Genomic DNA, 16,778 nt, shown 5'->3' with positions numbered 1-16,778 from the left:
TATACTGGGAGAGAAGAATTTATGCCTTGTCTTCATTGCTATAAAAAGGTGTTGGGTATTTTTTTGCTTGTTTGTTTTTACTGCAGGGTAATTAACATATGACCTAACCCAAGGTTAAAAAAAATAAAATAAAATAAAACAGCAATAAAACTAGGCACAGTCAGCCCTATAACTCTACCTACAGTTGACCTCACTTAGTTTTACCTCAACCCCTTTCAAGACTTCACTTTACTTTTACCTTCTGGAAAAACTAAATACCTTGTCTTTCACTGTGTGTTTTAATCTTGGGATAGCTCATGTGTTTGTTATCCTGAGGTAAAAATAGCCATTTAGCAGGGAAGAAAAGACCTCAGAATAGGCTAGTGTAAACATGTTATACAAAGTGACACTCTTCATTAGGAAATGAGAACAAGTCAACTTGAGCTTTGCCTCATAGCATCTCCTGATAGCCAATTACAGATCTGAATAAATAGATGGTGTTTTTTTTTTTGTTCGGATATGTCTACACTGAAATAAAACCGTTGTGGCTGGCCCAGGTCAGCCGATTTGGGCTCAAGCTGTGGGTCTATACAATTGCAGTGTAAAGGTTTGGGCTTGGGCTGGAACCAAGGCTCTAAGATCCCATGTGGGGGGAGAGCGCTTTTAGAAATTACATCCCTATCGAGCGCATTACCCCACCATGTAGACAAACCCTAAGGCTGCACAATGTGACTCCAAACAGAAAGCAGAGGACAGGAGAGCAAGAGAGCACCAGCACAGAATACTGGTGTAACACATGGCTTTGTGGTCATTATGGAGGCATGCTAGCATCCCCTCAGATTTTGCTCTCATATCCAAACTCAATTTGAAGGTTCATTTTAGCTGTAAAATTTCTCATGGTTAGTGTCAGTACACATAGAAATGTTTCTGTAAAGTCTAAAATAAAAATTAGTGTTTTAAGTAGTTACGCTTAAAGAGAAGCAAAAATGGGAAAACAAAAAACATCATATGGATTTGAACCTAATCCTATGTCTACATAACATGAAGATTACATCAAGCTATTAAATACTCTTCTGCTTTAATCAAGTGCACCATTCTTAAGAAATCATGTGTTCTGGGCAAATTTGATACTTACTACACACTACGGGGAACTTTTCCCCTATGAATGGAGACTTTCAGCACATCCAGATTATGTTGTGCAAGCCTAACTTAGATGCAAGTGATGCAATGTATAGCCAGAAATGCAGGTCTTAGAAAAGATGTATATAAGGAAAAAGATTTGCTGTGTAATTTTGGATTTGTGATGTACCCTGCATCCACTCCCTGTTTGATCCTGGCCAGCTTGGGCACAGTGTTTCTGTATGCCAAATAAAAGGTAACTGAGTGACAAATTCCAGAGTCAAACTGCGTTTTTTGTAACTGAGTGGAAGAGGGTCTCAGAGGAGCCCAACAAAAAAAGTGTAACAATTCAACTGTTACAGGAACTTCTAGGCACTCAAACATTTGCTTAATGGATTCAGAGAAGGACTGGCCATAATATAAAATCAATAAGTGATTCCTGAATTACTCCCCAAATTAATCCAATTAAATTTAACCACAAGCTGTATATTTATCATATGCAATATATAGTTAACCATACACAACACTAACAGAAATTGTTTAAGTAACCCATTCCTTTGGGGGAGGGAATTTTCCTTAATTTTACCCACTGTTCCTAGTTATCACCCTTCTGTACTATCCTAAGCCCTGGTCTACACTAGGACTTTAGGTTGAATTTAGCAGCGTTAAATCGATGTAAACCTGCACCCGTCCACACGATAAAGCCCTTTATTTCGACTTAAAGGGCTCTTAAAATCGATTTCCTTACTCCACCCCTGACAAGTGGATTAGCGCTTAAATCAGCCTTGCTGGGTTGAATTTGGGGTACTGTGGACACAAATTTGACGGTATTGGCCTCCGGGAGCTATCCCAGAGTGCTCCATTGTGACCGCTCTGGACAGCACTCTCAACTCAGATGCACTGGCCAGGTAGACAGGAAAAGAACCGCGAACTTTTGAATCTCATTTCCTGTTTAGCCAGCATGGCAAGCTCCAGGTGACCATGCAGAGCTCATCAGCAGAGGTGACCATGATGGAGTCCCAGAATCGCAAAAGAGCTCCAGCATGGAGTAAACGGGAGGTACGGGATCTGATCACTGTATGGGGAGAGGAATCCGTGCTATCAGAACTCCGTTCCAGTTTTCAAAATGCCAAAACCTTTGTCAAAATCTCCCAGGGCATGAAGGACAGAGACCATAACAGGGACCCGAAGCAGTGCAGCGTGAAACTGAAGGAGCTGAGGCAAGCCTACCAGAAAACCAGAGAGGCGAACGGCCGCTCCGGGTCAGAGCCCCAAACGTGCCGCTTCTATGATGAGCTGCATGCCATTTTAGGGGGTTCAGCCACCACTACCCCGGCCATGTTGTTTGACTCCTTCAATGGAGATGGAGGCAACACGGAAGCAGGTTTTGGGGACAAAGAAGAAGATGATGAGGAGGAGGAGGTTGTAGATAGCTCACAGCAAGCAAGCAGAGAAACCGCTTTTCCCGACAGCCAGGAACTGTTTCTCACCCTGGACCTGGAGCCAGTACCCCCTGAACCCACCCAAGGCTGCCTCCTGGACCCGGCAGGCAGAGAAGGGACCTCCGGTGAGTGTACCTTTTAAAATACTATACATGGTTTAAAAGCAAGCATGTGAAAGGATTACTTTGCCCTGGCATTCGCGGCTCTCCTGGATGTACTCCCAAAGCCTTTGCAAAAGGTTTCTGTGGAGGGCATCCTTATTGCGTCCTTCATGGTAGTACACTTTACCACTCCAGGCCAGTAACACGTACTCGGGAATCATTGTACAACAAAGCATTGCAGTGTATGTTTGCTGGCGTTCAAACAACATCCATTCTTTATCTCTCTGTGTTATCCTCAGGAGAGTGAGATATCATTCATCGTCACCTGGTTGAAATAGAGTGCTTTTCTTCAGGGTACACTCAGAGGAGCCCGTTCCTGCTGGGCTGTTTGCCTGTGGCTGAACAGAAAGTGTTCCCCGCTGTTAGCCACGGGGCGGTGTGAGGGGGTAGCCATGCGGTGGGGGGAGGCAAAATGCGACCTTGTAACGAAAGCACATGTGCTTGTGCTATGTATGTAATGTTAACAGCAAGGTTTACCCTGAAAGAGTGTAGCCACTGTTTTATAAAATGTGTCTTTTTAAATACCGCTGTCCCTTTTTTTTTCTCCACCAGCTGCATGTGTTTCAATGATCACAGGATCTTCTCCTTCCCAGAGACTAGTGAAGATTAGAAAGAAAAAAAACGCACTCATGATAAAATGTTCTCTGAGCTCATGCTGTCCTCCCACACTGACAGAGCACAGACGAATGCGTGGAGGCAAATGATGTCAGAGTGCAGGAAAGCACAAAATGACCGGGAGGAGATGTGGCGGGCTGAAGAGAGTAAGTGGCGGGCTGAAGAGAGGGCTGAAGCTCAAATGTAGCAGCAGCGTGATGAGAGGAGGCAGGATTCAATGCTGAGGCTGCTGGAGGACCAAACCAGTATGCTCCAGTGTATGGTTGAGCTGCAGCAAAGGCAGCTGGAGCACAGACTGCCACTACAGCCCCTGTGTAACCAACTGCCCTCCTCCCCAAGTTCCATAGCCTCCACACCCAGACGCCCAAGAACGCGGTGGGGCGGCCACCGGCCAACCAGCCACTCCGCCACAGAGGACTGCCCAAAAAAAAGAAGGCTGGCATTCAATAAATTTTAAAGTTGTAAACTTTTAAAGTGCTGTGTGGCATTTTCCTTCCCTCCTCCACCACCCCTCCTGGGCTACCTTGGTAGTCATTCCCCTATTTGTGTGATGAATGAATAAAGAATGCATGAATGTGAAGCAACAATGACTTTATTGCCTCTGCAAGCAATGATCGAAGGGAGGATGGTTAGCTTACAGGGAAGTAGAGTGAACCAAGGGGCGGGGGGTTTCATCAAGGAGAAACAAAGAACTTTCACACCGTAGCCTGGCCAGTCATGAAACTGGTTTTCAAAGCTTCTCTGATGCATACCGCGCCCTCCTGTGCTCTTCTAACCGCCCTGGTGTCTGGCTGCGCGTAACCAGCGGCCAGGCGATTTGCCTCAACCTCCCACCCCGCCATAAACGTCTCCCCCTTACTCTCACAGATATTGTGGAGCACACAGCAAGCAGTAATAACAGTGGGAATATTGGTTTCGCTGAGGTCTAAGCGAGTCAGTAAACTGCGCTAGCGCGCCTTTAAACGTCCAAATGCACATTCTACCACCATTCTGCACTTGCTCAGCCTGTAGTTGAACAGCTCCTGACTACTGTCCAGGCTGCCTGTGTACGGCTTCATGAGCCATGGCATTAAGGGGTAGGCTGGGTCCCCAAGGATACATATAGGCATTTCAACGTCCCCAACAGTTATTTTCTGGTCTGGGAATAAAATCCCTTCCTGCAGCTTTTGAAACAGACCAGAGTTCCTGAAGATGCGAGTGTCATGTACCTTTCCCGGCCATCCCACATTGATGTTGGTGAAACATCCCTTGTGATCCACCAGAGCTTGCAGCACTATTGAAAAGTACCTTTGGCGGTTTATGTACTCGCCGGCTTGGTGCTCCGGTGTTCTGAATCCCTAATAATAAATTTGACAAAGCCAACATAAAACAAAACTTTGATTTTCACCACACACACACACACCCCGGTAAAAAGCAAGAGTGAGCAACAATACATTTTCAAACGCAAATGGTGTTTGCATGTTATGGGCTATTTCAACCAACTTCAAATTCAAATTCCTTTACATATAATCTATGTATCCTCCCCCCTCCTCAACTTGTATCATTAGATTCACTTCTTGTATCTTGAATTAACTTAGACTGCAAATAAAGCTGGACAGAAGACAGAAATTCCTTTTGGCAAAGCATTTTGAGATTTCAAAATAAGAACGAAACCAACAAATTTCAAAATTCTCTGCAACAGAAAATTTTAAAAAATTTGTTTCAACTCAATCAAAATGTTATGATTTTGACTTTTTTCATTTTATCTTATAATACATTTAAAATTCAAAATGAAGTAATTTCAAAACAAAAAAACCCTAACCGTTTCATTATAAAAACGTCTACATAGGATGTCTTGATGTTGCTGGAATTTTTTCCGCCGATATTATTTCCAGTTTTTTTCCAAAATTAAGTTGCTGTGAAATCCAAACCATTTCATAAAGTGTTTCAATTTCAACAGAACTGCACTTTCCAATGGAAAACGGTTCATCCTGTCAAAATTTTCCAACCAAATCCAACTGCAAGCTCTTCAGGCCAGTTACCAGAGACCTTCCTATGCGTTAGTATGGGGTCTCGCACAATGGGACCTAATCCTGATTTGGGACCTATTGGGTACCACAATAAAGAAAAACAAATCACCACCAATCATTCTGCAGCACGGCATCATCACTAGATTTTATTCATTGCAATCAGGAGATATCAACCTAAACTGTATTTGGAAAAAAAAATACTGGAGTACCCTTTCCTCATTTACAGGCATGTCAAATTGTAGTATGAAATTGATGTCATTTTCAGAAATTCTGAGTATCATCAGTTTTGCTTGGTATAGCTATAATGTAGTAATAAGATAGCGCACTAAGTCTTTTATTGGTGTGACTGATATGAACATATTTAACCTGTAAAGCATTTTGAGGTCCTTCAAAATGAAAACCATGATACAGAAATAAAAGTTATTAATCTTCTGCTTGTATATAGTAGTATGACTTTTTAATTCTTATTTTGATTTCTACATACCACAAGTATTTTAGAATTAGACAAACTTTCTCCTGCAAAATTATAAATTAGCAGCAATATGTAAAAATATAACTGAAATCAAACACATGTGGGCAGATCTGAGGCTACAGAACCACAACTGAGGCTATGGCTACACTACAGAGCTTGCCACTGTGCCCTGGTAGCACTGTTAGTGCAGATGCTCTAAGCCAACAGGGGAGAGCTCTCTGGTCAACTTAATTACTCCACCTCCGGCAAGCAGTAGTAACTATGTCAGCGGGAGAAGCTCTCCCACCAACATAGCGCTGTCCACACCGGCGCTTAGATCAGTGTAACTTACATCACTCTGGGAGAGTGGCTTATTCACAACCCAACATAAATGGTAGTGTGTACATAGCTTGAGTATCTCAAAGCTTATGGTTCCAACACACATTAAGGGAAGTTGATTAGTGATTTTTGAAACATCTAAAATTTTTAGTGCAAGCTTGTAAATTATTAGAATGTATTACAAGAAAATCATCCAGGAGTTTTGCAAACATCACCCTGAAGCTCTAGGATCATCTGTCCTTTGTCTCAGATTATAGATTTAACAGGCAGTGAAACAAGAGAACATTTTCTTTTGTACATTAAGTACCTTCAAGTCTTTTGCACAGAAATATGGATAAGGAACTTTTGACAAGAATGATTCACATGACAGTTAAACACATTTCATCAGAGTCTACAGTATTATTTTCTCTTCTTACACCTATGCAAACTCTGTTTCCAAAAGGCAAGATTTTGGACAACTTCCATCTTAATGGTTCACTATACATATCCTAACTTTTGCCATCAAGCTATGTAAAAATGGATTCATTTTATTTTTTAAAAGTTAGTGTGTTCGTTTTCTACCCAATACACTACAGTGGTCTAACAGGGATTAAGTATGAAGGACTAACAATTGAGCGGCAGACAATTGAGAACAATTCCCAAAATGATCACTTTTTAATTACAGATGCATAGACCTAATCTAGCCAGGCTCCTGCCAGCAGATTTGAGAGACTGGGCTCTCAGCTCCCCACACTGGTGAGGGCACACACCACTGACCCAAGGAGGGTAGTGTGGACATGCACCACCACAGTAATTACTGCAGCAGCTGTAAGTCGACCTATATTAGGTTGACCTAGGTTTGTAGTGCAGACATACCCTCAGGGTATGTCCACACAGGCAAGTTTCTGTGCCACAAGTTATACCACTTTTATTAAAAAGCTGGAATTAAACCGCTGTTGTGTGTCCACACTGTGCTCCTTGTGATGCTGGAGTGCATCCACATTAGCGGCTCTTGCAATGACAAAAAGACAGCAGTGCATTGTGGTAACTATCCCACTGTGCAACTGGCCACTGGGTGCTTTGGGAAGGGTTTGCAATACCTCATGGGGCAGGCACACGATGCAGGTTTCCCAATCCCATTGTTCCATGGGCATCCTACTCCATTGCCAGCTGCTTTTCAACTGAAGTGGGGCGAATGTGTGACAGGGTGTGTGTGTGGGTGGGTGGGTGGAATGGGGGAGAGAGACAGTATTTTGGGGGCCAGAGTGTGTGTCACCATGCTGTCTTGTAAGTTCATACAGCGGCAGGAAGCAACTAGTCCTGAGGCAGAGGGAAACCCTGACATCAGCCCCGCCTCCCTCCCTGGGCTCTCTGCACAGCACTCTCCCTCACTCTCCCACCCCCACACACCCCTGTGTTCAACAGCATGAGCATTCCACATTAATGGTTTGCTTTGTGTCCCAGAGCAGATCTGCACAGCATGCAAACGCTGTCAGAAACTACAGGGCAGAAAGCAATCAAGTGTCTACACTGGCAATAGAGCTCTGGAGCCTCTGTGCAAATACCCTTACGACTCTCGTCAAAGTGGTTTTTTGCAGTGCTGCAACTGAGGAGTTTCTGTGCACAAAGTGGCTTGGCAGCATGTTCAGGTCTGCCGTTTGAGCGCAAAAAGTTGCCTTACTGCGCAGAAACTTGCCAGTGTAGACAAGCCCTCAGTCTTCCCACTCTGCGGCTTTTAAAGGCTAGCCTCAATAACTTGGCTTTTTTGTCCTACATTTTGGGATTTTTACATTCTCCAAATGAAGAATGTTGGAGAAAACTGGCTTCCTCTAGGATGCAGTTACTCTTTGTTCTCCGCAGGTAAGAGCCGCTCACATGCTGATAGCCTTAACAATAGGCTACTTTTCTTTCTCTAGGAAGGACTTGCTTAAAGACTGGCCAGCAATGGTGGATACACAGACCTAGAGGCATTCCATGATACAGCAATCATCATAGTAACAGTCTCTTAATATCAGCTAGAATTCATAGGTTGTACAGACAGATTACCCAAATTATTAGGGGGTAGCCATGTTAGTCTGTATCCACAAAAACAACTGGGAGTCCGGTGGCACCTTAAAGACTAACAGATTTATTTGGGCATAAGCTTTCGTGGGTAAAAAACCCAATTCTTCAGATGCATGGAGTGAAAATTACAGAAGCAGGCATTATTACACTGACACATGAAGAGAAGGGAGTTACCTCACAAGTGGAGAACCAGTGTTGACAGGGCCAATTTGATTAGGGTGGATGTAGTCCAAAAATTGATGAGGAAGTGTCAATTCTAGGAGAGACAAAGCTGCTTTTGTAGTGAGCCAGCCACTCCCAGTCCCCATTCAAGCCCAAATTCATGGTGTTAAATTTGCAAATGAATTTTAGTTCTGCAGTTTCTCTTTGAAATCTGTTTCTGAAGTTTTTTTGTTGAAGGATGGCTACTTTTAAATCTGTTATAGAATGTCCAGGAAGACTGAAGTGGTCTCCTACTGGCTTTTGTATGTTACCATTCCTGATGTCCAATTTGTGTCCATTTATTCTTTTACATAGAGACTGTCTGGTTTGGCCAATGTACATGGCAGAGGAGCACTGCCAGCACATGATGGCATATATAACATTAGTAGATGTGCAGGTGAATGAGTCTCTGATGGTGTGGCTGATGTGGTTGGGTCCTCTGATGGTGCCGCTAGAATAGCTATGGGGACAGAGTAGGCAACGAGCTTTGTAACAGGGATTGCTTCCTGGGTTAGTGTGTCAATGGTGTGGCGTGTAGTTCCTGGTGAGTATTTGCTTCAGGTTGGGGTGCTGTCTGTAAGCGAGGACTGGCCTGCCTCCTAAGGTCTGTGAGAGTGAGGGATCGTTTTCCAGGATAGGTTGTAGATCGTTGATGATGTGCTGGAGAGGTTTTAACTGGGGGCTGTATGTGATGGCCAGTGGTGTTCTGTTATTTTCCTTGTTGGGCCTGTCCTGTAGTAGGTGACTTCTGGGTACCCATCTCGCTCTGTCAATCTGTTTCCTCACTTCCCCAGGTGAGTATTGTAGTTTTAAGAATGCTTGATAAAGATCTTGTAGGTGTTTGTCTCTGTCTGAGGGATTGGAGCAAATTTGGTTGCATCTTAGGGCTTGGGGAGACAGGTACCCAGAAGCCACCTACTACAGGACACTTCAATCTTCCTGGACAAAAGCAGCTTTGCCTCTCCTGGAATTGACACATCCGATGAAGTGGGTTTTAGCTCACAAAAGCTTATGCCCAAATAAATTTGTTAGTCTCTAAGGTGCCACAAGCACTCCTCAATCTTTTTGCTGATACAGACTAACACAGCTACCACTATGAAACCTTTAAAAGTCTGGTGTTACAAAACAGTATGCACTAATCTAAGGCAAACAGCAAGGAGTGTAGTTAAAAATACGTTGTAGAACCATAACTGATCAATGGTATTTTTCACATTAAAACCAGACCATATGGAAGGAAATGGGTTAATCTGTTTCAATCATCTGTTGGAGGTTAGAAAACTGATACCACCAAGAAAGCGGTTAGTTCCTCCAGGAGAGATGGCAATGATTGTTTAAGGTCTTAGAGTGACTTTGAACTGAGACAGTGTTATTGTCATGAAATTCCTATAGTCAGTGCTGGCCTTTATTTTGCAGTCAGTTCTTGAGTGGAGTGGAAGAACTCCTGAGCCTTAGAGCTGAGCTCTTCCCAAAGAGCTTGTAAGCAGCTTTTCTGTCACTTGTTACTGCCCGTTTCATTAGTTCTGATTTTGCACACAGACTCAGCTCTCTCATTGCAAGCAATATCCCAAGGTAGTAGATGGCCTGGGCCATGGGTAAGATTGTAAGAGCAGGATTTTATATTTGTACTATAAGAATTAATGTACGATTTGATCATCCTGCCAGCCACCCTTTTTGAATAGTAGAAAGGAATGACCCTCTGGGACATTGGTAGAAACGCATCTGACAGACTGCCAGTGTCTATACTGATGTTAAGGCAGGGACAGACCAGAACAATCCTTATGACTGATTATGGTCACCCTTTCGTTTTAGGATAAGTTATAATGTCTACTATGGTTTCCTATATGTATTATAAATTAGGCACTCTAGTTAAATATGCATTTCTTTGTTTTAAGGTTTAGTAAGTAAGAGACAGGATCTTGTATTGTGTCTATGTTAATGAGATTAGAGGAATGTTGAAGGCCCAGGCCACAATGTGAACTGTTTTGATTACAAGATTTAGTAAGGTTTAATTTACAATGCCTTTCTTGCTCAACTGCTGTATACCTTTGAAGGTCTCTGTAAAAGGTCTCTGTATTTGTGTGAATGAGGAATGTATGCATCAGGAAGAGATAAGGTGTGAAGGCCACTGTTATAGCTAGATGGTCAAGGAAGGAGCGAAGAGACTTAACGACACCAGAAAACCATCAACAAGCATCCATAATGAAGGAAGGGCAGGTTGAGGACCCTGAAGTGGAGGTTGCCCCCCTAAAGACAAAACAATTGATTAAATCGAAACCAGGACAGGATGACCCTCTAAGAGGTGTTTTGGAATGTTAACATCAAAAGATAACACCAATTAAGGAGTAACCGGTCACAAACTGACACAGCAAAACCCATATACTTCAACAGAGAAAAAAAGACTATAAGAACAGGGTGCTTGGCCATGGGGCTTTGGGTTCAACTTGCCATAATTCCAGGAGCATCGGCTCGCGACCGACAGAGCCAGGCTCCCCTCTGTGACGAATCTGGCTGGCCACTAGATTGATCCAGTCTCTGGATGGTAACATCAACTGGCAGAGAGAGAGGGGGGTGAGTGTGAAACTGAAAAGCATATGCTAACTGCTGTATTCTCAATAAATGCGGCATATTGCCTTTTTCCCTGAAAAAGATCCTGTGTGCTTCTTATAAGCATAACAAGATTTTGGAATTTTGTAGAAAATCCATTTTAAAAACTTTCAGAGGAAAGGGTAATGAAAGGGCTTTGGCCCTCTCAAGGAATTCAATTAACTGTAACGTAACCAGATGCTAGAGTTGATGACAAATTTACAAATGCAAATAATAATACATATACAGATAACCTGAAAAGCATTTTCCAATAGGCCAAGTAATATGGGAGCCCTTGAAACTGACAACTCAGGTTAACAGTTCATCTGGGTCTCTCTCCCCTTAATTTGTTTTATTCATTTTGAATTATACAAGACTGGGTTTTATTATATTCTCTAAACATCTTATACAGTTCCTAGATAGAGGAGGTAGGAGAAAAGCAGAAATGAAAGGGAAGAGCAGCTTTAACAGACCCCCAAAATTAAAAAAATATAAATAATTATGTTTGTTTATCTAACACGTTTCAGACAAACGTCTCAAAGCACTTCAAACATTCATCTTCACAATGCCCATGAGAAGCAAGAAGGAATCCATCTAGTTGGGCACTTTAAAAAAAAATCATTACCATTTTATGATATATATCAAGTGGGTAAACAAAGTCAAACAGGTTAAAACCACAATTCAGCAAAGCATGAGTATGTTAGAAGCCCAACTAGAAAGAGAACCTTTGAATCCTGTCACAGCAGTTCTCACTCTTTAAAATACGTATGCTACCAATCACACTGGTATTATTTTGAAAATCTTTTTGTTTTGTGAGCATTCAAAACTTTTGCAGCCAAGTTTCATGTAGAACACACATTAGCAAGTCAAAAATAAGCAAATTCCCATCAAGAGCCGAGTATATAACCTTTACATTCTATGTATGTTTTTCTTAATCACGATATCCTCATTGATATAAATGTTCAGAAATAATTAGTGCCTCATTTACACCAGATTACACAGAAACTTAGGTTTTGCAGTAAAGACACAATTTTAAAATTGTGGTCACATTATAAAAGAGAGATAACATTGTATGTGCATTATATTAAGAGCAGTTAAAAATGCAACTAAATTGAAATAAAAATTAAAGTTAGTGTTCACTTCTATTTACAACTGAATTTATAAATATTAAAGCAATAAATTCTCAAAATGTGTTGCTTTGTTTTTAGAAAATGAGTCACAGAATTCATATGTGGTTCTAAGACAAACAACAGAAACGGAACACAGAGGAACAGGGTTTTAAACTCAAGATAATTAGTGAAGTAGGGTCCAGTGGGAATAAATTCTAATGGAAAAGGAAGTTCAGGAGTGCTGGCAGTTTCTCAAAGAAAATATTTAAGGCACAACAGCAAACTATCCCAATATGAAGGAAAGATAGGATAGGAAAAATAGCAAGAGGCCAATATGGCTCCATCAGGAGCTCTTTAATGACTTGAAAATCAAAAAGAAATCCTACAAAAAGTGGAAACAAAGACAAATTGCTAAGGAGGGCTATAAAAGAATAATAAGGAGGGCTATAAAAGAACAGGAAGAGACATAAAAGTCTAAGAAGAGGTTCTATAAATACATTAGGAACAAGAGAAAGACAAAGGAAGTATAAGTCCACTATTTGGCCGGGAAAGGGAGCTAATAATTAAGGCATTAATTAAGGCTGAAGTGCTTAATGCCTATTTTGCTTGAGTATTCACTAAAAAAGTTAATTGTGACCAGATGCTTAACACAATTCATATTAACATGGGAAAAGAAAAACAAGCCAAAACAGAGAAAGAACAGGTTAAAGAATTTTTAATTAAATTAGATATATTCAAGGCAACAGAGCCTGACAAAATTCATCCTAGGGTACTTAAATGAACTACCTGAAGCAATCTCAGCACCTTTTAGCCATTATCTTCAAGAACTAAGAGAGTACTGGTGAAGTCCTGGAAGACTGGAGAAAGGAGAACCTATTTCCCTTTTTAAAGATAAAGAGGACCCGAGGAATTAAAGATCTGTCAGTCTCACTGATACCTGGAAAGCTACTGGACCAAATTATTAAACAACCAATTTGTGAGCACCTAGAGCAGTGGTGGGCAACCTGTGGCCCATCAGGGTAATCCACTGGTGGGCTGCAAGACACTGTTTACATTGACCATCCACAGTAACGGCTGCCCACAGCTCCCAGTGGCCACGGCTCGCCGTTCCTGGCCAATGGGAGCTGCGGGAAGTGGCGTGGGCCACAGGGACATGCTGGAACAGCGAACTGCGGCCACTGGGAGCTGCGGGCGGCCATGCCTGCAGACGGTCAATGTAAACACTATCTTGCGGCCTGCCAGCGGATTACCCTGACGGGCTGCAGGTTGCCCACCACTGACCTAGAGGATAATAAGCAATAGTCAACGTGGATTTGTCAAGAACAAATCATGCCAAGCCAACCTAGTTTCCTTCTTTGGCATGGTTATTGACCTAGTGTATGGGAAGAAGCAGTAGATGGGATTCATCCTGATTTCACTAGAGCTTTTGATGCAGTCTTTTATGACATTCTCATTAGCAAATAAGGGAAATATAGTCTAGATGAAATTACTATAAAGCAGGTGCACAAAAAGTAATCAGCTTAATCTGCAGCAAGGGAGATTCAAGTTAGATATTAAGAAAAGAATTCTAATTAAGGAAATATAATTGGTTAATATAATTAAGTTCTGGAACAGGTTTCTAAGGGAGCTTGTAGAATCCCAGTCATTGGAGGTTTTTAAGAACAGGCTGGACAAACACCTGTCACATAGGTTTAGGTATACTTCGTCTTGCCTCAGCACAAGAGGGTGGACTAGATGACCCTTCAAGGTCCCTTCCAACCCTACATTTCTCTGATTCTATCGTAAGACCCCCACGTGGTATCAGGCAGGAACTGAAGAAGTTTGGCTGCCTAATAATTTCTAAACAAAAGTGTGCAGCATACTTTAATTATGTCTGTCAAAACATCTCAATAATGAAGAATTTGACTTTTGCATCTCAAGGATTACAGTAGTTATTGTGGAATTTAAGTGTGGATAGTTTGGTATAAAAATTGTTAGCAGTTTTGCAAGACTACAGAAGATGTGGCATAATATGCTGGGATATTTTATAAAAAAAAAAAAAGTATCAGTCTAGTGAATATCAGTATTAAGAAAAAAAACACATAATGCTAGATGGTTATAAGCAAAAAGCTAGTCTGTCTTTGCAGTCCTAGATTCTACCACTATCCCAAAAAGCATACTGTTAACTTTTAGGGCTGGATCCTCAAGTGACAAACTCGCATTTGCTCTACTGTAGTCAACAGAACTACACCAGTTTACCCGAGGGATGTCTACACTACCATTTTTCTTCAAATTGTAACAATGCCAGAAGCAACAATGTGGATAGGCCATGGGCGTTTTATTCACTGTGTCCTCCAGACCAGCTCTGAGCAGGGCACGATGAAATGCCCCACACTGGCTCTCCTATTGTTACTATTACTGATGGAGCTATGACACTAGGAAATTTGAAGAAGAATGCTAGTGTGAACACAGCTAGAGTGAATATAGCATAGAAAAAAGATCGGAAGAATCTAATTTCATGAAGAAATGGTAACATTACGAAATCCCTGCACCCAGACACATATGCCCTTTTCCATAACCAACCTGAGAGAAACAAGTGACAGGTCTGGTCTACCTACAGAGTTAGATTGATGCAAGGCAGCTTATGTCAAGCTAACTATAGAAGTAACTTACATTTCACTCCCCATCGATGTAACTGCCCAGCTACACTATCTTAACTCCACCTCCTTGAGCAGAGTAGAGCCAACATCAATGTAGCAGGTCAATGCAATGGCAGTGTAGACACTGCATTACTCATGTTGACTGTTACTGATTTTCACTAGCCTTCCCACAATGCCCCACACTGACAGTACAATTGATACCAGTGTTCCAGGTAAGGACGCGCACCACCAGCATAAGTAGCAAGATGTAGACATGCATAAGCTACGTAATTACTGTGGTATCTGTATGCCAATGTAAAGTTGACTTAATTTTATAGTCTAGACAAGCGCACAGAAACAGGTGAGAGCAAGGGAAAGAACTCAAGAGGGAAGACAGAAAGGCCCCTCCCCTTCTCTTAACATTCCCCTAGAGAATAGCACCTAGGGAGTTCTAAAGAGAGTAATACAGTGTTTGGAGAACTGCTGGTTGGAATGTCAGGTTCTGAAAATTCCATGGCAGTTGTAGCAGCTGAAATGAGAGATGACAGACAGCTTGAGGAAGAAAGCACTGAGGATGAATTCCAGCATCAAGGTTCCTACTTTACTCTCCCAGAGCAAACCCATGAAATGCAGGGTGGGAGGGTAGAATGTGGTTGGATGGAAATGATAAAGTTTAAAACATACCTTTTCAAAATGTGACGGAACAATGTATCACATTTATACACTTAATATTTTTACCGCTGCACACACAGTAGCTATTCACCTGTCATATTATTTTAGGGAGTGTATGGGAAAGGAGACCCACAGCTTCTACAGCAGTATATCAACAAGATCATACACCAGAATGGTTGCATCTGCTCAACACATACAAACAATATTTGCATAAAACCAAGTTGAAAATCTAATTAAACTGAAATCTCCTCTCAAGATGGATTTACATTTTAGGGTGATCTGAGTGACAACTAACAGTTATTTTTTTTAAAATGTGATGAATTTTTACTTAATGTCACTTTTATATTAGATTTTTCTTTAAAATCTATTTTCCTGTAAGATTGTCAAAATTATATGCTCCTTCAAAACATGTTTTAAAATACTTTCACCAGTTCTTAATTTTAACAAGTGCTGATGTGTTATTTACTCAGATATACTATTCCACCACTACTCCTTCAATAGAAATCATTATATTTATATGCCATTATGTGAATAATATTTTCTTCCATCTGTAATTGATGGATTCATGTGTAACTCATGCTACTCTAATAACTTTAGAGTCGTGTCTAAGTTCGTCATTTGGCAAGAAGCTGAAAGGCCTTCCCTCTTTATGACTCATCTTCAATTCTGCTGATTGGTTCATCACCCACTGGTGAATTATAATCAAAACAGAATGTTGTTAAATAGTTAAATACAAATACGTATATTAAGGGTTCTACTAATACTGATAAAAAGCCAGGGAACAGATTTGAGTCATTCTATCCTGCTAGTAGATGAAGTTCTGATGAGAGAATATTCTTTTCCAGAGTGTTGTGTCTAAATATTGTAGACAGAGGTTTTTAAAAAAATATATATTAACGTTGGATTCTACATATATAGTGTTATTCTAACTATTGTTTCAGAAATTTAGTAAGAACCCCTTAAATGCATTGGGCATTCAAACAATTTAATCTGCACTGATACAGATTCTAAAATGGCTGCTGAAACACACATTTCAAAAAGCCTTGGTAGAGTATGAGGCAGTGCTAAGGCCCTAGCTGATGCCATTGGCATCTTGCTGATTAAAATTAGATTACATTATCAAAACACTATATCTATATTTGGACTTTTTTAAATAAGGGAAATGACTTGACAGCTTTTCAAAATGATAAATACAGCCTTATCTATACTAAGTTATAAAACAGCAACTTATTTTCTTCAGGTTTCAGAGTAACAGCCGTGTTAGTCTGTATTCGCAAAAAGAAAAGGAGTACTTGTGGCACCTTAGAGACTAACCAATTTATTTGAGCATAAGCTTTCATGAGCTACAGCTCACTTCATCGGATGCATACTGTGGAAAGTACAGAAGATCTTTTTATACATACAAAGCATGAAAAAATACCTCCTCCCACCCCACCA

The 16,778-nt window shown here is 41.1% G+C and overlaps 1 protein-coding gene across 5 annotated transcripts in view; it reads right to left on the bottom strand.

Moving 5' to 3' along the window:
• The window catches only part of SNX9 (sorting nexin 9), a 98,754-nt gene that overhangs the window by 67,312 nt on the left and 14,664 nt on the right, over window positions 1–16,778 (bottom strand). Inside the window, exon 2 of one of the 5 annotated variants that reach the window (XM_073337768.1) lies at window positions 10,805–10,908. The exons of the other annotated variants lie outside the window; for them this stretch is intronic. Coding sequence (XP_073193869.1) covers window positions 10,805–10,807 — 3 coding nt within the window. The 5' untranslated portion in view covers window positions 10,808–10,908. The remainder of the gene's footprint in view (window positions 1–10,804; window positions 10,909–16,778) is intronic. 5 annotated transcript variants of the gene reach the window in all.

The sequence above is a fragment of the Lepidochelys kempii genome, chromosome 3, assembly GCF_965140265.1.
Source record: "Lepidochelys kempii isolate rLepKem1 chromosome 3, rLepKem1.hap2, whole genome shotgun sequence".
In the NCBI taxonomy this organism is placed as follows: domain Eukaryota; kingdom Metazoa; phylum Chordata; order Testudines; family Cheloniidae; genus Lepidochelys; species Lepidochelys kempii.
This window is presented reverse-complemented; position numbering and strand designations above follow the sequence as displayed.